Raw genomic sequence first — 23778 nt, forward strand, 5'->3', positions numbered from 1 at the left:
TGAGCTGCCTTCAGTGTCATCATCATCATCATCAGAAACAATGACTGGCATGTTTTTAGAACAAGCATCATGTACGGACTGTGGAGCCTCTGAGGATGGAAACGTTTCTTTTTTATCCTCTGACTGGAAATCCACCCAGCATCTGTTTGATGTTTCCCCCTCCGCCCGACTGAAAAGTGACAGCAGAGCAGTGGTATGAAGTCTGACGGGCGCATTCATCACAACACAGCTCCGTGTGTGTTCCTCCACATTTGTCACGGTGAAACGCTCCGCTCGCTGCCAGCCCGCCCAAACACCGCCGCTTTACTGCGGCGCCGCTCGCTGCCGTCCAGTTCTCAGTCACGGACCGTGACAGCAGCATAAACAAGCAAACAGCAGCAAACAAGAACACCCTCATTCACACACACACACACACACACACACACACACACACACACACACACACACACACACACACACACACACACACACAGTGAGTGTGTGTGTGGCTCAGTCTAACCTGCCGCATGCAGAAATGTTATGAAAGCGAGTAAAAATGAGCCCGTGAGGAGAGATCATTTCAGCTGCTGTCGACATGTTCTGAAGTCTGCACAACAAACCAGCTCATCCAAAAAATAAAGCCGAGGATGCTTTAATGACCTGAGCACAGAATTATGTGACGCTTTCAGCTCCTGAAACTGTGCTTAACAATCTGATAGGACAGGCTGATGAGAGCGATAAGAAAGACCAAACATGAACCTGTGAGGCTGCGTGTCGCTGAGCCCAGCTGTCAGGGTGTATCATCAGACAGGGAGCGCGGCCGTGCGTGTGGTTGCCCACGAGTATTCATCCAGGGAGAGTTTACACTACAGCCCACCGAGCATGCACAAACAGACTTCAAAGATGTCTGACAGTAATGACTCCGTAACAAAGTATGATCAACGATTCGATATGCAGAGTCCAAAACTGATGACACCACAACAGCTGAATGAGTTTGTAGCTGTTTAACACTGAGATCAATTAAATGGAACAGAGCAAGACAATAACAAAGAGTCTGAGTTTGTCTCTGTATGAACAGTGGAGTACCACAGGGCTCCACACTGGGACATCTGCTGTTTAACGTCTCTTGCTGCACTCTAACACAAGATAAGATCATTTATGCTCCCAGCAGACTGACACAATTTAGTGCATCCATCCATCCATTCGCTCCGCTTATCCTTTTCAGGGTCACTGGAGCCTATCCCAGCTGTCAGCGAGAGGCGGGGTACACCCTGGACAGGTCGCCAGTCTGTCACAGGGCTAACACACAGAGACAGACAACCATTCACCCAAATTCACACCTATGGGCAATTTAGATTGATCAATGAACCTATCCCCACTAACTGCATGTCTTTGGACGGTGGGAGGAAGCCGGAGTACCCGGAGGGAACCCACGCAAACACGGGGAGAACATGCAAATGCCACACAGAAAGACCCCGACCTGATGGTGGAATTGAACTCGGGACCGTCTTGCTGTGAGGCAACAGTGCTAACCACCGTGCTGCTGTGCTGCAATTAACAACCGCTTACTGTTTCAGAGACCAGAGCTACAGTGCTTTTTTAACATAAGATTCATGGTTACAGCCAGCAGACTTCATTTTAGATTTAATTTCCTTGTTTTCACTGAGTTCTGGTTCTGTCACTAATAGCTATAATAAACCAGTTACTGCCAATGGTAACCAGAGAACCCGGGAGCGTCGTATTCTGTACTTTGACAGGTTGATGCTACACTTGCTATAAAACCTGCAAACTGAAACACTCGTTTTTAAATCCTGTGCTTAAATCTGTGATGTAGATCATGTCCTCTTTAAAAACTGTTCCCTGGACTCTGTTCCTGTAAATATTTGAGAGGTTTTCTAGGACAATCTCACAGACTCCGGTAATCAAAGTAGAAAACGTGGACCTTCAGCACCAGCAGAGCAACAAGGAGTCATGACTTACTTCTTACGTGTCCAGAAGCAGAGGCTTTGGTTAGAAACACTCTGAACTGTGTTTTTAGTGCTAACAATGCTCGCTGATGATGAGTGTGTGGGCTTCATCGTCCACTGTGACTCGTGTGTTTACTGTTGGAGCAGTCTGATCGGAGCACTTCTCTGCAGAGTGATGGATGGAGGGAGCTGCTGTGATATCTGATCTGCTTAATTGGTGCGCTTTAATGAAGAGATGCTGTGAGCTCTTTCAAACACTGACGCGAGTAACGCTCGCTTTGTGCTGTTATCTTCAGCTTTTATCATTACGTCACTACTTATTCTGCTGCCCAGAGATTCAAACAGTACTAATGACACGCAGAAGCTTGAACAGATTATACGGACGCCATCACCGGACACAGATCCAGACTTTGGAAACAGCAGCCGCAGCATCGGAATCCAGGATTCCTAATTTCCCGCTCGGCTCGGCCTGTCAGAGCTGCTGACGGCTGATAACTGAGGAGGCTGTAAATTAAGAGGTCAGTGTGTTAAACACAGAGACGCTCTGTGTGACGGGAGGGTCCCAACATGAGGCATGCAACCCCCACAGGGGCCGCGAGGAGCCTCATAAAGCTTCACACAGCCAGCTGAGGTATCCTCAGGAGGACACACACACACACAGACACACACTCACACAGACACACACTCACACACACACACACACACACACACTGACTGATTTACTTGGCACTTGAGGAATGACATAAACAGCGAGCAGCCGGCTCCTGGAGTGAAAGCAGCGGCGTGTTTGCTCTGCGTTTGTTTACAGGGCTCGTGCGGCGGCCGGAGTCCGCCCGCTGCTTGGAGAGCTTTCACGGCCCCGCCGCCCCGCGGCACAATAAATCACTTAGCTGTAATTGCCCCGGCGTTACATGCATCACTGGAAAAGTTAAACCATTAAATGACAGACCTCGTTAAAGCTGTTCAACGGGGAGTCGCGCAGCAGGGCGGCTCGCTGTGAAGGGGCCACTGTTAGCTCGCCGCCACACACGGGGGGCTGGTGGGCTACGAAGGTAAGAACCACCTGTCTTTGCAGGGCTGATGGAGAACAGGGGGACTGATGTGTGTGTGTGTGTCTGTGTGTGTGTGTGTGGAGGGGTGAAACAGGCCTAAAGAGGCCCAGGTACAGGAGAACACAACATGAGCCATCTTAGTGAGGACCCTCGTCCTGTCTTTGCCGTCCTATTGGTCGGTCTCACCTTCACTGAGCCGCTGTGTGTTTAGGAACAGAAGCTTTCTGTCTGACATCATCAGAGTTTTAAAACAGGGACGACAGCGAGGACCCAAATGAACTTCCTGTGTCCTTCAGCGAGATCTGAACCAGCGACTGAGACCACAAACCTGCCAGGAAACTGTTTCCTGATTCCTAATCAGAGGTGTCGCCCTCTGCTGGCCGTTAGAAAACCTGCAGGTTAAATGTGGAGAGACCGAGTCCCTGAGGTCCTTCAGAGTAAAAGCCTCTTCCATCACGACTCTAAAAGAACATCTTAAAACGGACCTCCAGTGTTATTTCTGCCTCCTCTGCACTCACCGCCACTCTCTGTTCTCGTGCTTGTAAAGCGTCCTTGGGTCTCCTGAAAGGCTTCGCCGCTGTAACCTGCTATTATTATTATCGTGATTATTCCACAGGCTGCGTCTGAAATGCTGGCAGAGCTCAGCCTGGTTTCAAACTGCTCTCACCTCCAGCTGCTCTGTAATTTTGCCGTCTGTAAATCAGTTTCATTGTTTTCGTGCTGGCAGTCAGCCTGTCGAGCCCGTCAGTCACCACGAAGCACTCTGGTTTAGTTTAAGGTGGACTGGACTGATGGTGCGTGCGTACTCTCAGAGTACGTTGAGTGTTGTGGAAGAATCAGACAGCTGCGTTTGTGCTGCGTTCATCACAAACTGAAAATGTCACATTTACAGGTTTGTGTTCAGCGTGTTCTGCTTATTGGAGCGTTTTTATAGGAAGCTGTAACACTGGCAGCCGTTAGTGTCTAATGAAACTGTTTCTCTCATTACGATCGTTTATTCACTGAACGAGAAATAAAGTGAGACTGAAATCTGTCTGCGCAGCGTTAAATTCAGACTGTTTTGTGTCTGTATGCACGCTAACCACCACCGCCGCCACCGCCGCCGCCATTGCGGCTCAGCATAACTACGCGGACCGGCCGGTGTGCTCACATTAAAACTCACATGTGATGTTTGAGCTGCACACTTTTGCAGCTGCAGAGTGAGAGCAGTGACTCAGAGCTGAATGCTCTTCAGACCTGCAGGTTGTTGTCGACCCCGCAGCTCCTGAGAACTGTAACCATCATGTTTTATGTAGCGCGCTGCTAAAGGTCGTTGTGGTTTAATTAAAGCTTAATCACTGATCCCAGCGCTCTGAACCTCTGAACTACAGAAAAACCCAACGACACACAAACCATCAGCCAGCAGCTGGTTTACAAATCAGTTATTAACCAATTAGCAGTGATTACTGACGGTGCCACAGGCTGCTAACAGTAAAAACACTTCGATCAGCAGCACGATGGAGCTGTCTCTCCTGCTCAGTCAGTCTGCAGCTGAGCTCGAAGCTGTTTCTTTGGTATTTTCTGTTTATGCATAAAAGATTTCTTTATGTGAAGAGTTTCTGGAAGTGTTTCACCAGGAAAAGAGCCGACCGACACGCCGTCAGTCCTCTGAAAGCTTCTGTTGGTTTTTTCATTTCACGTCTGAGTTGTTGAGTGAACGCCGCTGCAGGAGGACGTGCTGCAGGTCTCGACTGTTTTAGTGGCACAAACGTCTGTTTTCTGCCTCGCACGCCACTAAAACCCAAAACGCCCACATTTGACCCGAGCGACCTCCTGACGAGCCGCGCTGACGGGACGTCGGCTCTGACGGCTCGCCTGTAAATGAGGTTTCTGTCTGTCGGGCTGAAAGGTCAGGCGGGCACAAACCATCAGACGTGACAGCTGATAGAGACGTGGAGATAAGCCCGCGGAGTCTCCCGGCTCGTGGAGCTGTAATTGGCCTCGTCGCTGGAGGCTTGGAGTGCTCGCACAGATGAAGCACAGCACTCGACACACTTTCAACCTTTCGAATCACAAGTGACGACAAAACGTTCTGACCCGGCGGGACTGATTTAGTTTCAGGTGGTTCTGACACAGATTTACAACATGAAGTCTGACACGTTTAAAGACCAACACTGGGACGCTGTGTGCGCTGCAGTCTGGCTTCAGGGCCAAACCTGCCTGATGTGGCGTACTCACAGTGCGGGCTCTCCTTGCCGCCTGCTTTCAGCAGCAGCTTGGCGATGGGCGTGTTGTTGGTCATGATGGCGATGTCGAGCGGCGTCAGGCCCTGGCTGTTGGGGGTGTTCAGGTCCAGCTCTTCGGCTGAAAACTGGTACAGGAGGATCTGCACGGCGTCCAGGTCCTGCTGCTCCACCGCCTCGAAGATGCAGTCGCTGCCCTGCATCGTCTGAAAGCGAGAACCAGCATTTTACCAGTCTGGACACGTGGTCATGTGACTTTATGACACAAACCAAACGTGAAGATCATACAAACCTGGAGCCAAAACAAGCAAAACAACAGGAAGCTAAACAACAACCAGCAGACCATCGAACGAGCTCTGGCTAGGAGACGACGGCGGCATTTCCTGATCGACAGTTTGAGCTTCCTGTACTGATGGTTTATGAGCACACGGTGTTTCCACAGCTTCAGCTCTGAAACACGGAGCTCTCTGGGCGCTCGCTTTACACCAATCATGTGATTAAGCAGCCTCGTTAGCCGCCAGATGTTCCAGCAGCTGTTTGAATCAGAGCAGACATCCTTAAAAGAACAGAGAACATTTCTCAGTTTCCACGTGTGATGAGTTTAAAAAACGCCGCTGTTTGGATCATCCTTTCGGGGACGGAGCTGTACGTCTCCCATCTTTGGCGCCGGCCGTGCCCACCTCACCTGCACGCCACGGGACGATGGAAGTTCCTGCTGGCGTTTGATGCCCGGCGGGGAACGCCGCGCCGCTTCATCCCCCTCAGACCTCACGTGGAGCATCTCTGACACCAATGCTCAGGCGCCTCGGGGACATCATAGCGTGAATCGGACACGTATGACATGTGCGCACGATCATGTGGTCACCATGGGAACAGGCCTGCAGCAGTTTGTGTTGTCAGTGAGCCGTCCTCAGGATTCCTGATCTCTCCATGTTTGTGCTGAGACACTGTGTGTGTGTAACTGTGTGTCTGTCGGTGCCAGGAGAAGGTCAAAGGCTGCTGAGCTCAGGTCACATGACACTCAGTATGATCAGTTTGCTGTTTATTCAAAGAAGAAGCAGCTGAAAACAACCTTTTTGCTGAAGTGGACGTTTAGATGAGATGATTTGAGTCACTTTCACTCTTTAATCTGCTGATTCTGATTCTGATGACTCGCTCGAGCGTCGGCTCAGTGTTTCTGAAATGAGCCGCCTGATCTGACTGAGCTCACAAACAGCGAGTGAAACCGTGGCGACCCGAGACAGAGACGACGTTCACTGTGACGGATCTGTCATTGGTGACAGGATTAGACCACGATGACGGTCAGCGATTAAAAACAAAGTCTGGATTCTGGCGAGCGGAGCTGTCCAAAACTGGCCAACAGAAACTAAAATAGAGCAGTTATCATTTATTATTATTATACTTTAATTACACTGTTATTTTGTTATTATTTTAATTTAATTTTTTGTGGAAAGCAAAAGAAGAATTTCATTGTTCAGGGAAAAATATTTCTTTACTGAGCAAACTTCAAACTTTACTTTAAATACTTTAGAATTTTACATACTTATACTTTATACTAAACAGTAATCACACTTTATTTTATTATAAGACTCGTAGACATAAAGAATACACTGTAATATAATGTAACATGAATGAATGTAACTAATTAGTAATTAGTCAGTTCATTTATAAATGCACTGTAATTTAAAATGATCACACCAGAATATTAAAATGACCCTTTACTTATTTATGGGATTAAACATTACTGTAATTATCATTATAAATACACTGTATTTAACATATATTATAATCACATCATCATATTACACTCATCATACTGCATTAAACTAATTTATAATGTAACAATGTAATTATAAAAATGTAATAATTAATAACAACATTTATATAAACAGTGTTTTACTGTATTTAATTACAAATAATGTAAATACAATATTTATAACTATACTATAATTATTTATTACTATTCTGCAGATGTTTATCTATGTGTTTTTACTTTATTATCACTAAACTTTATATTACACTAATTATACTATAGTTACACTAATGTATTGTAATTTGTTACGTCCCTCTGCAGCCTCTAATCTGCTCAGTGTGTTCAGCTGGTGCTAATTGGCCACACCTAGTCAGGTGTGGATAAAGGCATACCTGAGGCAAGCTTCCCGGGGAGCTCACTTGTCTTTGCCTTGGTGGCACCAACCTGGTATTCCATTTTAAGATAAAACCTCTTCTCACCTTCAATCTGGTATTCATCTTCTTTTTTTATGTTGCGGCTTTGAGCCGGGTCGTAACATAAGTGGGGGCTCGTCCGGGATCTTTGGACATTTTGGTGGAGACTGAATATCAGTTTTTTGTATTGCTTTTAAGTGGGTGAGTGATGGTGTTCACTGTGATTGAGCAACGTCCCTTTAGTAAGTGTGTTTCAGCTGGGTAGCTGTGCTGCCCTTCCATCGAAGCACTTGTTTGTTGTTTTGCTTTATTGTTTTAGTTTATTGTGTTTGGTGGTTATCCTGGGTGGGGGTACGCTTCAGAGTTTGGTGGGAGACTAGACCTCTGGTCTGCTGCTTGCTCTCGAGTTCACGTTTAAAGTTGCCTCGAGCCCGGTACACCACTGAAGACTGGACAGGTCAAGTTTTGTTTTTAGCGTTTTAGGCTGGGAGTTGCTCACAGTAAATCAGTGGCAGCAAACTTGGCAGGAGGTTAAGACATTCATTAATTATGGTCTGTAGCTGAGGCAGGTAGGTCGTTTTTAAGTTGGCATAATGTGTACTGTGTGTGTGCATATGTCAGTGTTGATGGATGCTAATGAGATCCTCGTGAGGTGAGTGTTTTGTGCTGTGACCTTTAGTGTTGTGGGGAATATGGCTACTTTTGTTAGATCACTTGTGAGTGTTGTTGGCCAGGTGATGGCAACAACACTGAGGGGTGCTGAGCCACCCTTGATGTGATCATTGTGTGGCCATAGCTCTCCATTTGTGGTTGGTCACTAGTATGCTTGCTTTACTGAACCTTGTGGATTACAGTAACTTGTTGTGGTATGAGGCCACTTGTATGTGACCATTTGTGTGGTGGAGACAACAGATCACTTGGTTGTGGTTATTTGTTGCTACTTTTGGTTTTGTGTTGTAGCAGGTCAAGTAATCATTTTGAGTGTGACTGTTGTGCTCCTTTGTGTTGGTCACATGTTACTTTTTGTGCGTGTTCAGTGTGGCAACTTCAAACCCTCATGCAGGGGCATCCATGTTTAAAGATGCCAACTATAATGTGAACACTGTGCTTCTGTTAGCTTTTACTTTTATTTCAGGTTCGTGGGTCAAGGACCTGAAGGCTTCAGAGGGGCTTTTAATAAATTTAGGGGTCCTAGAGGAACCCTTTTAAGGGAGGAGGTATTACGTCCCTCTGCAGCCCCTAATCTGCTCAGTGTGTTCAGCTGGTGCTAATTGGCCACTCTTAGTCAGGTGTGGATAAAGGCATACCTGAGGCAAGCTTCCCGGGGAGCTCACTTGTCTTTGCCTTGGTGGCACCAACCTGGTATTCCATTTTAAGATAAAACCTCTTCTCACCTTCAATCTGGTATTCATCTTCTTTTTTTATGTTGCGGCTTTGAGCCGGGTCGTAACATAGTTACACAGTGATCTATTCATAATTGTGGCAACTCCAATAAACGTACCCTGTAAGTAATAAAGGTATAAATACACCAAACTTCATCACAGTGTATTTGTACTACATTTCTCGATGTTTCCACATATAAAACCTGAGTGCTGGAAACGAGACGACTTTTCGAATGTTTCCTCCTCACGGAGTAAAGAAGCAGCGAGGAGGAAGCTGATGAAACGGGAACAAAGTGTTTCTCTGCTCAGCCTTCCCAGGCTGGAAACGGCTCCTGTTTCCTTCGTTTGTCTCTGTAGACGTGACGGCAGCGAGCGGATATGGAAACATTTTAATTTGTTCTTTGTCAGGCTGACAGAGAGCGACAGCGACCGTCCACAGCGCGCCGGCTCCTTTCAGGTTGATCACAAAGCGTGTGAACAGAGAAACGCATCCTGCAGGCCGCTGCGTGGCTGTTATCGCTGAGGACGGCGCCGCGCTGAGCTACGCCTCCTGAGACCACAAAGCCTTTAACAGAACACACGCTGGGTGGTGCAGGTGGAGCTGCAGACCGTAAGAGACGACGTGGGCCCTCATTAACTGGTTTAAAGTTGGATTAACGCTGATTCAGGACCAGCTTGGGTTGATTTAGCACCAGTCTTGGACTGGTTTGACTGGTTTCTCTGGGAGATTTTCACGTCTTTTTTGGAGGCTCCTGGATTTAGATACAGATTAGAGGTTTTGAAGTGGAGAGCTCACCAGTGTTGGTTTGGGCTCACTCCAGTTCTGTTAGTGATGTTTCCACCTTCCACCTGGACTGTGCTGATTTAAAATCTTGGGGAACTTCCCACAGTCGGTTTCAGTGAATTTAGTCTCAGCTTGATTTCAACACTTTCAGACTAAACTGGGAGGAGCTGATGTGGGCGGAGATTCAGAGTCACCTGTGACTGGGTTTGGATGCTTCTTGGAGTATCTTAGGAACTTGCTGCAGTTGTTCTGTGGACACTGGACACTGGCCTGGTGGACGAGTCACAGGTTTTCAGTCTGTGTCAGTATCTTTAGGATTAAGATCAGTGGACTATGGTTGTGGTTTTGAACTAGTTGACCATCGTGAAACACTTGTTCTGTGGACTGAAAGTGTCTCGGTGTCTTCATGTAGTCCTGGAGGTTTGTTTTCCTGCTGCTGAACGACTCTGAACAATCTGTGGCAGAGATTTAACTTCTAAGAACTAAAGACAGCTTGTACTAATTTCGGATGCGTCTTTTCACTGGAGTTGGTTTGAAACCGTTTTGGAAGAGTTTGGGAACGAGCTTCCTGGATTCGGAGCGTTTTGAGGCTGAACTTGTTTCTACTTGTTACTCTGAACCTGGTGTTCTGTTTACACCAGGGATGGTTTTGAACTTGTTTGGGACCAGTTTACCATCTCGACTGGTTTAGCTGATTCTAATTTACAGCTTGGATTTGGGACGTCCTTGAGAACGTTCTGTGGACACTGGACCCCCATTGGATGGTTTTTGGACTTTGTTGGGGTTAGTTATTATCTTTGTTTTGGAGAACCTGACCCTGGAAATGGTCTCCCTCTCTCCGTCTGTGGTCCATCTGCTGCAGCTCCTTGTGAGTTTGAGCTCCTGCAGAATGAACACGGGGACCTTTGGATGGTGGAGATTCAGACTCTGAGCCTAAACGTCAGCAGAGTTCTGCAGATCGACTCGTACTCGCTGTACTCGGAGCCTTTTGTTTCCTCCCCCGTCTGCCTCTTTGTTTCATGTCTGCTGCTGTGGCTGGTTTGTAAATGTCAGCAGGCTGGCAGAGAGAGTTCTGGAAAGCTTTACACACACACACACACACACACACACACACACACACACACACACACACACACACGTGTGTGCAACATGACCTGTAACACTTGTCACACATGATGAGTCGCAGCGACCAAATGTTTCGCAGGGCAGCAGGGAGGCGGTGATGATGGCAGCAGACAGAGACGAGCCTGAGAAAAGATGGCGTGCTGCTACAAACCAAAGACACCGTCCACAGTGTCCTCGAGCAACTCTGCGTTCTCAGTTCACCGAACTCTGCAGCCGTGGAGTGACGGACAGTCTGTCTTTAGGATGCTGGTCTGAGATCAGATTAAAGGCGCGACAGTCGAGAGCAGAGGCTCTGACGACATCGCCGTTAACAGAATTAGCGAAAGCGCGTTTATCGATCCTTTGGTCAGAGACGGGGTTTCCCCTTGTCAGGCCAGCCATCGCCACGGCAACGCTCGTACAAAAAAAAAAGCATCACATGAACACGTAGAGAGTTTTTCATGATCAGGCTTACAGGAGTCTTTTAAAGACTCGATCTGAGCGAATACCTGAACATCAGTCCCTGCACGCTCCCTGTGTTACTGTGGTGTCTTTACCTTCAGCGCTGTGACGCCTGTGCCATCTGTAATTCGGTGCTATGTAAATAAAACTGAACACACTGTAATGATTATTAAATCACCTTTATTCATGTTTTTGTGCCGTATGTTAGTGTTTTTATTCCGTTGTACAGAAAACAGTTTCCAGCTGCTGAAATGTGAAGCGTGTTTGCAGTGTGAGTGTAAAGCACGTCTGCAAACAGACTCAGCGATGTGGTGACAGGATAGTTTCACTGCTGATTTTCACACTAATCCCAAGACGTAAAGAGACTTCCTGTTTGCAGTGTTTCTGCTAATTAGGACACAAATTAAAGCTGGAGGCTGACTAAGAGGACGCATTAGGTTAAATGGATTTTTGAGCGATGAACTGTCAGAGTAACATCGGCCTCATCCGGCTCTTTGTGTTCAAACCCCGCAGGATTCATATCCAGCGTCTGTGCTGCAGTTAAAACAAACCTGCCGTGATGAGTCAGTGATGCAGTGACCGAGGCGCGCCTGAACTCACCGAGGCTTTACGGAGCCGATCCGTCTTGCCAAAGAAGTAGGCGTCTTCGAAGGAGGAGGTGCTTCCTCGCAGCTTCTCCGACAGGTTCCTGTAGAGGCGCTTGGCGGCATTGGGGGAGGCTGGCCCGCCGGGGCACTTCCTGGTCTGGGACAACTGCAGGTTCTGCATCTGCTGCGTCATAACACCCGGGAGGCGTCTGCTGGGATGGAAATGCAAAGATCGACATTAGCTGTTGGGATTAAGCATCCGATAAAGACAAACAGGGGTCACATAAGTGTGTCATTAAATATTAATTACAGGATAAAAAAATCAGTTTGAGCTTTGACATTACACATCCTCATAGAACCAGAGTTATGCTGAGTAACCACTGCTTAATTTGGACCCGTTACCATCACAGTCGCTGGGAGGATCCTTTACATCAGTAATGCTGACAGACTAGATTTTAAAGCAGCTGCAAAAACCACCAATCAGAACCTCTGAGGACGTCCACAGTTTTACAGCACGCGCCAAAAGTCGAGACAATAAACACGTTTGTTTAGCTCGGGTGAAAATAATCCACAGACTCTTCCATTACACATGATTAAATTAATTAAAGTAACCATCTGTTACTCAAATCTCCATCTTTGACCAGAAACTGTCAAAATATATTTCCCACAAATGAGCCGGGAGGAGCTGAAGTTTGTGTGAGCTCGTCGTGGAGCAGATCAGGAAGCACTTAAAGAGTCAAACTCGATTAAAGATTGTGCTTATTAATATGCAGCCTTTATAAAAGGCTGCAGCATGTATAAAGTGGCTTTTCAACCTGTCAGTGCTCCCGCTCTGCTTGAAACCCCTTCTGCCGTCGCATTGTCAAAAAAATCCCTTCAGTTTTTGATCAGGCAGCTAAACGGCTTCCCGTCGCCTCCAGCCCTCGCTCACTCTCCGCATTACGCCGGGATAAGTTCAACATGTCACTGAAACGAGGAAACTGTCAAACGGCTCCTGCAGGGAACCAAAGAAGGAGAAACCCGACGACTGCGCTCGCTGCTAAGCCTCAATGGAACAAGTGAAAGTCAGAGAAGAGCACAAGAAACAGGCTGAGTCGTGTCAGGGTTGGAGCTGCACGCCCAGCTCAGGCCCAGGACCTCGGCGTTTCACACCCAGTTGTGGTTTCTCTTTTTTTCTTTTGCATCATTTGCTTTCTGCACGCAAAAAAACCCCCAATGTTTTTTTTAAATAGGTAACATATTCAGAGCTGCTCTAACTCACAGATTCAACACAGTGCTGGAAACATTCTTTTTGGTCCATCGTTACATGACATCATCATGACATCATCGTGACATCAGCTGCAGATTTGTCGGCTGCATCCATGAGGACAGTCCCGTTCCTCCACCTCCCAGAACTGCCCTGTTGGACCCGTGACTGTGGAGGCCGTCTGAGGGCAGTGGACTCGTCGTCATGTTCTATAAAGCAGTCTGAGATGAGCTCCTGCTGAAGACGGTGCACTGTGGTCGACGGACGTGGTCAGCAGCAACCGCTGACACAGGCAGGATGGATCCGCGCTACCAAACTCGACCAGCCGACACTCATTGGAGCAGGAAGCGTTTCTCCACCTTCTGGTGTCCGGGTTTGTGAGTCTGTGTGAATCGTAGGCTCAGCTTCCTGTTCTCACTGACAGGAGTGACACAGTCTTCTGCTGCTGAAGCTCATCTGCTTCAGGCTTCACAGATGCTCTTCTGCACACTGTGATTGTACTGAGTGGTTGTTTGAGTTTCCTTTCAATCAGCTCAAAGCACTCTGTCCTAATCTCTGACCTCTGACCTCTGACCGAGCTGCTGCTCCCGGGAACTTTTCTTTGCAGACTCAGAGGTGGTTGGTGGGAAAATCCCAGTCGTGCCGTCAGAGTCTGATGCTGCCTTGTGATTGGGTGATTAGATATTTGTTTGAACAGGTGTACCTAATGAAGTGGCTGGATAGTAAATGATGTAAAAGATGAAGCAAAAAGTAACCCCTCCACTCACAACCAGCCCATGTGCATGACTCTGACAGAGCTGCATGATGTGACGCCTCCAGCTGCACACAGATGTTTGTAACATTTTTCCAGTCGTTATCGTCATAATGATAATAATTCTGTGACGTCGGCTCACTCTGTCCGCCGTTCGATGCATATTTAAGCTCAGCGTCGCCTCGTCACAAGCTTTTCTCTTATTACTGCCTGACTCTTTTTCTCACGGCCGCAGGAAGCACACCTGCAGCGAGGCGCCGCCAGCCGGCACCCGATGAAAACTGCCGGTTTGCCCAACCATCGTGGCCTCAGTCCGGCAGGACCTCGCAGAGCCGCCACGCTGCGGCTGATTGGCTCTCTTACTCTGCGCCCTGTGTGTCACAATCATCACATCAGAGGGAAAATGGGCTTCAATGGCTTTGTATCGAATCTGAAACCAGAGCTTAATTTGCTCGCAGGATGGCGAGGACGGTCGTTTAGAATAGCAGGTAATCAGTCCGCTAATGAATTTGCCATAAAAACCTGCTGTTAGCAAAATGACTCATGATTTAATCCTGCAGCCTCGAACACAAAGGAAGGGAGAGTGGATTAAAAAATACATTTCATTTTAAAACCTCTAAAACATGAAGAGCTGAACGCTGAATTGTGGGGCTTTCAAACGGCTTTGGAGGGAAAACAGAGGCAAACATCGCGTATTTAACAGGATTCAGTGTGACATCAGGATGTGGGAGGCACAGAAATCATTCAGGAGCAGATGATACAAACCAGTACAAGAGCAGCACCCATCCTAACAAACCCAGTGTCACCAAGTTCTCCTGTGGACAGGCTGGTCTGGTACTATTTTTCACTCAGGTGCAAACAGTCAGTAACTAAAGCAGATTCACACATTTACAGCCTGTTCTGGTCTCCCCCTTCATACCACCTGTAGGGGGGAGACTCGCTTTAGTTATGTGTTACTAACAGAACGAGTGACAGCGTAGTGCTACATGGAGCTGCTTCAACACCAGGAGAAGACACAAATCTCCTTTGGGGTTAAGTCAGGAACAGCATGTGCAGCTGAAATTAGCTGCTTACAGTAAAGTAATGTGCTGAAAACAGCTGTTCAAAAAACATGACGTAATGAGCCTTGGAGCATTTTGAACCCCACACAGGATTTCTGTGGATACAATTCAATTCATTTTTATTTATACAGCGCCAAATCACAACAACAGTCGCCTCAAGGTGCTTTATATTGTAAGGTAGATCCTACAATAATACATACAGAGAAAAACCCAACAATCATATGACCCCCTATGAGCAAGCACTTTGGCGACAGTGGGAAGGAAAAACTCCCTTTTAACAGGAAGAAACCTCCGGCAGAACCAGGCTCAGGGAGGGGTGGGGCCATCTGCCATGACTGGTATCCAGTATCCACCCAGCAGACTAACAGAAACCAGAGAGGTCGTCACTGAGTGTGTTTTTAAAGGTCAGGGAGTTCCACAGGGCTCTGTTACTGATCCTCTACTTTTTATTGATGTTTCATAACTCACCTGTTTAAATTATATTTAGGTTTAAAGTTTGCAACATTAGGGGCGGGCCCTCTTCGACTGACAGGTGGATGGTGCCTCAGATGGCTGTCTGCTAGGCTTCACCTCAGCTTAGGACTGAACCGGAGCTGTGGGCTGTGTTTATGTTGAGCCTTTCTAATGGCGCCTGACTGATATTGGATATCTGCTGACATAATTTAAATTTCAGAGACGAAACAAACAGATTTCGTGAACATTTATTATGAGTAGTTATATTATTTACTTGCTTTACTTGTTCCCCACTGTTCAGATCAGCTGGTTGCCATTCCTGGATTTCCAAAAATTTGTGTGGCCAACAGGGAAGCTGCAGAGTGCCCTCTGGTGGAAAAACTATGCAACATCAAGTCTGAAAACATGAGTTTTTAAATGTTCATATTCATCAGCTGTTATAAATACTGATATAAATGGCTAGGCATTCAATCTTTAATTAGACAGTTATGTGACCAGTGATATGGCTGCTGGTTAATTTCACTAACACTGTCCAAAAACTCTGGTGAGTGAAATTCGAGGATTCTGACTGGATGTTACTGATTATGTGATTACTCCGTCTGTGTGAAGCTCTCACACTACGACAAACAAAATGAAGCGAAAAATCATGGGTCCTAAGTGACGTCACGGTCTCCATCGTTTATATACAGTTGATGGTTATTGCTCACGCCACATGCACAGACGCTGCAGAGCAACCTTTGGTCTTTGTAACATGGCAGTTTGTGCTTCTGCTGAACGACACAGAGAGACGCTGCAACAGCCTGAAATTATGAAACGTTCTGGAAGAAAACTCGCAGGTTTCCAGGTTGGACCGGTTCTTCTGCTCCTGTACCAGCGCTGATGTGGCGGTTTGGGCAGAGCCTATCGTCCAGGTGGAAGCGAGTACCCCCGCTGGTGTAAATGGACAGTAGCTGTGCGAAGCGGCCAGTGCTGTGCATACAAAGGGGCCCTCGGGCATCGCAGAGGTTTCTTATCTTTAAGGGCCCAGCTGGCTCTCTGCAGCTGACACGACTCTGTTAGAAATAATTGGATTTCTTTGCTAATCTTGAGCATCTGTAACCTGGAATAACCAGCACCCCCACTGAAAGGCTAATTTCACCTCCAGCTGTGACATCGGCTGCTTTTACACCTTTCAGGTTTCAGCTCTTGTACTGATCCTGCTTCAGATGATTCTTCTCATCATTTCACACGTTTCTTTGTGGAAAAGCTCTCAGCCTTCATGTGGGGAAAAGCCAAGTGTGCTGGAGTCAGGAGGGAGTCCGTCGGGCCTGAAGCTCATGCTTAGTGTTTGTTAATGTTACACTAATGGCTCATACACACAAACTGTGTGTGTGTGTGTGTGTGTGTGTGTGTGTGTGCTGGTCACTGATGAGAGAAAAGTGTAAATTATTAAAGAGGAACAAATTGGCTTTGTAAGTGTTGTGAGGAAGCGCTGTCAGGAGGCATCGCATCGATTTCACTGTAAAAACACTCAAATATTCATTCACCAATTAAAACAGCCGCTAAACGTGCAGCGGTTCACTCTCTGACGACAGAAAATGCAGGTGAGCCCCGCCCCCCACCTGCAGGAGCTTCCCCAGGTGAGCTCAAGAAAATCTGCCCACTGCTCACCTGTGAGGACTCACGTTGGACAAACTGCAGATTTCTGATTATTCATGCAGGTCCTGCAGGCTGCCTCAGAGAGGTCAGAGCCTCGCAATCACGACACGTTTGTGTCCGCCGCACGCCATACGGCGTGCGCTCCCCTCCAAGCTGCAGGTTATCATCACAGTCACTGCTAGTTACCACCACCATTGTTCTCTGGATCATTGATTAACTGTAAATGATGCAGTTACAGCCTTCAGAGGGGAAACAGGTCAATGAGCTTTCTGTCTGTTCACTCAGCGACTGACATCACACACACACACACACACACAGACACGCACACACAGACACACACACACACGCGCACAATACAATCAGTGTTAAACTTGACCTGTAACACAACTCAGAGGTCAAAGGTCACACTTCATCTCTTGCATGCACGTAACCATGGCAACAGTGACTTATCAAACTGACCACAAACACACTGATGCTCCATACGCTCACGTTCCTCCTTTTCCACAGACTGTATATAAAAGACAGACACACTGCCACTACACCGGAGGGCGGAGTCTTTGTGAGCTCTATAGTGTGCACCTGTACCTGCTGATCAGAGCTCACGGCTAGCCTCACAGCAGACACATCATTGGTCAGATGATGTCATTAAACTGTTCCATCAACACAAACACGTCTTGAGGTCCAGCTCAGGGACTACAGACAGACACCTGCCAGTCAAAGAGGCCACGCCCCTTATAATGCAACATAAACAAGTAAACAGGTGTTTACAGTCGGTGTGGACTGACTCACCGCAGACGCTCTGGTGGACGTTAGAGGAACTGCAGCTTTTTCTGTGTGTCTGTGTGTGTGTGTCTGTGTGTGTCTGTGTGTGTGTGCCTGTGTGCGCGTGTGTGTGTTTGTGTGTGTTTGTGTGTGTGTGTCTGTGTGTGTGTGTGTGTCCTCACCTGTCCAGGCTGAGTGAGGATCGGGAGACTCCCGGGTAGAACAGCGGCTTCAGGTCTTTGATCAGAGCATCTCCTGCCAACCTCTGGTTCCACCTCTGAGCCAAGCGGGAGGTCTTACCGTCCGACCTGACACACACACACACACACACACACACACACACACACACACGCGCACACACACACACACACACATAGGAGAGTGGGTGGGTGAAGTATATCTTCAGCTTCTCAGGAATGTCCAAACAGCTCAGGGAGAAGAAGAGGAGAACAGCATGTACGCTCTAACATGCTGCATCGACCTGTGAACCTAAAAATCTGCTGCTGTGTGAGAGGACTTTGTTCAGTAAGTGATGAGCGTCTGTGGGGGGAAAGACGAGAACGCCGTGGATCCCCGTGGACCGGACCGCGTTCCGGGGAACACCTGTTGGATCAAAGTTGTTCCCAAGCTGCCGAGGCGGAATAAAACAGCTAAAGTTTGGATTCTGTCTCCGGATGCTCAGCGAGGCGCTGCGATACTCACGGGAGAAGCTGCGGGTCGGGTCCTCCGAAGGAAGTCTACCAGGCTGCTCAGCAGCAGATCTCTCCCAGCGCAGAGGCTCCTCGGCTGGGTTAAATCTCTCTGACTGAAGCCTCCCGGCAGCCTCCGGCTCTCTGCGGCATCTCTGAGGGGTGGGGGGGAACTCCAGCCGCCCCCCAGCTACGATGCTTGGTCCGATCCGGGGGTGCGAGCGAGCAAGCGAGCGTCTATCTGCTCTCTGCTCCAGAGCGCCGGCTGAGACTGAGCGGACACCTGTTCACCGGAGAGCGCATCGCAACGCACACGCTCAGCAGAGGGAGGGAGGAGTAATGATGTTTGAGAGGAGCACACACACACACACACACAGACACACACTCTAAGAGCAGCAGTGTGTGATGGAGGAGGGGCAGCAGTGTTTGAAAAGCCGGAGAACAAAAGGGGGAGAGGAGGGGAGGCAGCAGAGCGAGGAGGTGAGAGACGAGGTTTACTGCAGCTCACGGGAATCAGCAGAAAAATAAAAACGGGCGAAATCATCGTCAGGAAACATGAACGTGAAACGATCCTGCGAGCGATCGTCAGTCAGACCCGTCAATCCCGAGCGTCTCTGATGACCTGTTCTCGGAAACAAGACCAGCTGACGCGTCAGCCTCAACCACACCAACAGTTTAAAATCCAGGTCTTAGAATATTTTAGAGCAGATTAAAGAGAATAAAAGTAAAAATTCAATTAACAACATTTCAATCAAACAATATTTCTGAGCAACACTCAGCATTCTGCAGCGAGAGGAATCTCTGTGTGCGATTCCCGTGAGGGTCCTTCGCAGCGCAGCGCGGGGTAAAGAGTTTCTAAATACTGCAGTTTGCTCAGCGTTAGTTTGTTTGCTTCATGTTACCATCTTTAACTTGCTGTCGTTGGGCAGGTTTGACTTCAGGATGCTCCGAGGCGAGGGCGGCTCGACTGCAGCGACACGTTTCTACTCGTGTCAAAGGTCACGTGCTGGATTTGAACCTGCGACGCTGGACTCCCAGGTATCTAAGCAGCTGTTTGCTCCCACCTGCCGAGCCTCTTCTTTACAACCCAGTGTGGAAAACTACCGACCTCCCCGACCCCACCGGGATGTTAAAGGAGCAGTTCGCACAAAACACAGTGCGGACGCTCCAACGGGCTGAGGGTCAAAGGTCACTGAGTGAAATCAGAGGCTGCGGTTTACAGTCGGCTCATGTTTCCTCTGCCTGCCTATGAGGTTACATCACAGCTGACGATTAGCGTGTGGAGGTTTGATCTTCCTGTAAAGGATCATTTCTCCTGATCTGAAGCTCGTTCTGCACAGCCTGCATCCAGACCTCAAACACCTCGACCCACAGAAATGCCTGAAATCCCACTTTTCTCCTCAGCTCCGCGCCTGCTTGAACAGTCACTGAGCTGATGTGATAACAACCCATCAGCTCCGACAGATTATTATAAAGTTATGAAGCCTCGTGCCCGTCCGTCGAGAGGACGGCACAAAAATCAAATGCAGCTGGAAACGTCTAAAATCCCGCTGCTGTATTTGTGACTCGCTGCGAGCCGCACTCACAGCTGGAAAACAAATCCCGCTTTTCCAACTTTTCTTCTGGAACGCCCTCAGCTCAGGAACTGCGACAGCGGACTGTCTGAGGTTTTCAGAGCTTTAACACTGAGGAGGAGAGCAGGCAGATGTGAGGCTGATGAAGCTGAAAAAGCTCAACCGTGTAGAAAACAAGTAGAATAAAGCTCGATAATGAAATACAATAAAACGTTCTTTAAAAGCTGAATATGATGCAATAAAATGTCTCTTTTGTAAAAAGCTCCTTAAAATACAGTCAAATTAAATAAAATAGAATAAAAATAAATTATTAAATGTGTAAGAACGAGCAGGACTGAAGTCTGAGGTGGGCGTTCAGGCTCCGACCAATCGTACATGCAGATGTTTTCATGTGACCATCAGCTGAATGATTTTTTTAAAATTGTGGATAAAAGTGTGAATGAGGGGTGCGTGGCTGAAATGTGTCCCCGTGGAAACAGCAGCTGTGGGCGAAAGCACGAGATCGGGGTTACCGACTGTAACTTCAGTTCTCTGAGTATAAGTGGAGCCCCCCGACGGGCGTACCGTCACATGTTTATGCTGTTCTAACCGCCGCAGTCAGAAATGTGATTCCAGAGGTGAGGCGGGGCTTAACCTCACTTCCTGTTCCTGTTGTAGCGTTCTGAATCCACCTGAAGGTGGGTGTGCGGTGGGGGAGCGCCAGCAGCGGAAACGTGACGTTTGTCTGAGTTTACAGCAGATAAACATTAAACACTGATCAGTCGTCCGCCTGAAATATGGAGATGAATCGTCTTTTACATCCAGTAAAACAGAGTTTCTGTGTTTGTTTACAACGTTCAGCGTGTGCTCAGCACTGAATGAAGCTTTAAAGACGTTTTGATTCAGTTTTGATTCCTTTTCTCTGCAGGCCTCGGCCTGAAGGTCGCTGCTTTCCCTGAAAATGAACACATGATTATTGGAACTATTTTGAGCAGCAAATGAATCCATACGTGAGCTCCTGCAAGCCGAGGTCAAAGCAGACGGCGGCGTGTTTGTTTATGATGAAGGACGGTCGCAGGTGCAAAGGTTTCCGCTCAGTAACGAGCGATGCAGCGGAGCGAGCTCTGCGAGACGTTACGTGCGTCTGCAGCAGCCAACAAACAATCCGCTTTGACATCATAAACACAGAAAACAATTAATGTGCCGCGGAGACGAGCTGCGGCTGCTGCTCATTGGCTCAGAGCTGCCACAGCAGCGCTCTGTTTCCATGGTTCCCATTCAAGCACAACAGGTGAGGAAGAGACGGAGGGAGAAACAATGGAGGCTCCTGCAGGTTCAGTTTACACCACGCAGGCATGCACATCGCCTCATCTGAATATTTGCACACACGCCTCTCTGCTTTGACTTTCTTCAAAGCAGCAAACACGCGAAGATCCGCCGCCGCCGCTTTGGGCAGAAATCTGCAGCCTGGAGTAAACGGTCCAACATATCCCGTCTGAGAGCCATGACCTCAATCTCTTACCCTGGCTGGGCCCAGAGTTCTGCCTACAGGGACAAAACAAACCTCGCTTCACTTACATCCAGTAATCAGATTAATCTCACCATGACTCCCAGCAGGAACATTTCCACAGCAGAAAATAGTGAAAACATCCTGAGCACACTCAAACACCAGCCATCACTGAACGCCTACAACTTTCACTACTTCAATATGACAGGAAAAAAAAAAGCTTTCAAAGTATTTATGTGTGTGAAGAAAACGAACATCCTGTTCTCTGAAAAATAGCTGCAGCAACATTAGCGACGAACTCCGGCTGTGAAGACAGACAGCAGCCAGGTTTCACACCTCCACATCACAACACCTAAAACACATCTCAGCATGACGGATCGTTTTCTGAACATCCTCTTTTGGAGAAGATCCAGTGAAGTTGCTCCTGTCTGTGCGGCCGATGGGTGGAAGGAAAATGATGCTGGAGTATGTTTGCTTACAGCCTCTGCTGCACAGTGTGGGAGCACAAATGCTGCTTCAGTTACTGTAACAGGACTTAGGTACTGACCAATCACATCAAACCAGGCCTCTTCATAAAGGTGAAGAGTCTGGGGACCATCAGCTGTCACCTGGAGGTGTTTCATTTTTCCACATCTATCTACAAACACTGAAACAGGAAGTCCTGGATATTTACTGGATACACAAGAAGCCTGAAAGCTGAAACAGTCGGAGCTGCCTGTTGGATCACAGTGCACGGTTTCACTGTTCTAAAGAAGTACAAGTCATTACTGGGCAGGTTGTTGGTGGTTGTGCTGTTGCACAGCAGATGGCCCCGCCCCTCCCTGAGCCTGGTTCTGCCGGAGGTTTCTTCCTGTTAAAAGGGAGTTTTTCCTTCCCACTGTCGCCAAAGTGCTTGCTCATAGGGGGTCATATGATTGTTGTATGTATTATTGTAGGGTCTACCTTACAATAAATAGCACCTTGAGGCGACTGTTGTTGTGATTTGGTGTATAAATAAAACTGAATTGAACTGAATATGGTCTCGGATGCTCGTGTGGTTGGTTTTCGGTGTTTCTTGGTTTGATTGGTGGTCGCTTTCGGTGCTGGCTGTGTCTTAGTGCGGTTGTTGGTTGTTCAGCATGTTTGGGTGGTGATTGGTGCTTGATTAGGGGTTGGCTGTAGTTGTTCTGTTTGTTGTTTGGATGCGGTTGTTGTGGCTGTGCTGTTGCGTTGTTCTTTGAGGTAAACGTGATAAACAGTGTTGCTCTCCTCCTCTGCAGTCCTGTCAGGCTGAACTAAAGCGGCGTTAAAAGCCTCTGAGCCGTGCGCCCCGCTCACAGGTCATTACTGTTTAACAGCTCTCTGCAGCACAAACAGTGACTTAGTGAAACACTGCTGTTCACTGGAAAACCAGTCGAGGTGTGAGGAGGACGTCTCCGAACAAACCCTCCTCACTGCGCGTGTGATTGGTCGAGGTGACGACGTTGTCTCGTTGCTCGTAATGACTCGTCGCTGACAGGATGTCGAGTCACGATTCTGCAGTATAGCACGAGGAGACATAACTTTAATAGAGTACACGCCGTGTGTGTGTCGTGGCGGGGTTTATGAGTGCGTGGGAGTTCTCCTCGGAGAGCGTGTTTCAGTGAGGAAATGACTCGCATCAATCACAGAAATGGTGCGTTAGTGGCTTCCCGGGCGTCACACGACGACTGTTATCCTGCACTGACGGACGGCCTCAGCTCGCAGCGGCGGCGGCGTGCTGCAGACTTCCCACGCTGATTCAGTTTGAGCCACCGCGGGGTCCGCTTCGATTTTACCTCTGCAGCAAAAGTTCAATCAGTTTAAGTCTGACCTCGTTTGTCGGTGACCTTTAAATCCACCATCGGCTGATGTGAGCTGAAAGCAACCTGAGGAGAAACACCTCCCTCCCCGCTGCGCCTCACTCTGTCATGACTCCGCCTTTCACCAAAATCCAGCTTCACAGTTTACAACGTGGGCTGGATTTAAATGAGCACGTTCTAATTTACTATAAACATCCTGTGAAACAACAAGTGAAGCATCGTGAGAGAATTCAGTGACTTGATACAAGAAAAATGGGCAGCGTGAGGACGCGATGCTCTGGGTCAGATCAGGTGTACAGGTGTGCAGCGGTTAGAAATAACCAAACGTGGTCCACAGAAGGAGAACTGATGGCCTGACTGAGGCTCGTGGGGGAGTAGCTGCTGCTCTGACAGGAAGGAGTCACAAGGATGGACTCCTGTAACCGACCTAAAGGAAGGAGGTGTTCCTGTCTGCTCGGTCACCTGGATGACCACGACACCTGAGGTGTTTGACTCGAGGGCATCTCTCATCTGAAAAACCTCTTCAGTTCTAACAGGTCATCCTGAGAGTCGTTGACCCAACCGCTCATCGTTTGAGTCACATGAGTCAAGGC

The 23778-nt window shown here is 48.0% G+C and overlaps 1 protein-coding gene across 6 annotated transcripts in view; it reads right to left on the bottom strand.

Annotated features, from left to right (window-relative positions):
- Nucleotides 1-23778, bottom strand: part of ankfn1 (ankyrin repeat and fibronectin type III domain containing 1) — a 77871-nt gene that overhangs the window by 27999 nt on the left and 26094 nt on the right. For 4 of the 6 annotated variants that reach the window (XM_039616182.1, XM_039616179.1, XM_039616180.1 and 1 more), the window contains 3 exons: nt 17799-17924; nt 11719-11917; nt 5216-5426 (listed from right to left, as the gene is read on the bottom strand). In XM_039616182.1, coding sequence (XP_039472116.1) covers nt 5216-5426; nt 11719-11917; nt 17799-17924 — 536 coding nt within the window. Of the gene's footprint in view, nt 1-5215; nt 5427-5512; nt 5777-5905; nt 6076-11718; nt 11918-17798; nt 17925-23778 lie in introns of those variants that run through there. The other 2 variants (XM_039616181.1, XM_039616184.1) reach the window with 2 other exon arrangements.

The sequence above is a fragment of the Oreochromis aureus genome, linkage group 8 (genome assembly GCF_013358895.1).
Source record: "Oreochromis aureus strain Israel breed Guangdong linkage group 8, ZZ_aureus, whole genome shotgun sequence".
Lineage (NCBI taxonomy): Eukaryota > Metazoa > Chordata > Actinopteri > Cichliformes > Cichlidae > Oreochromis > Oreochromis aureus.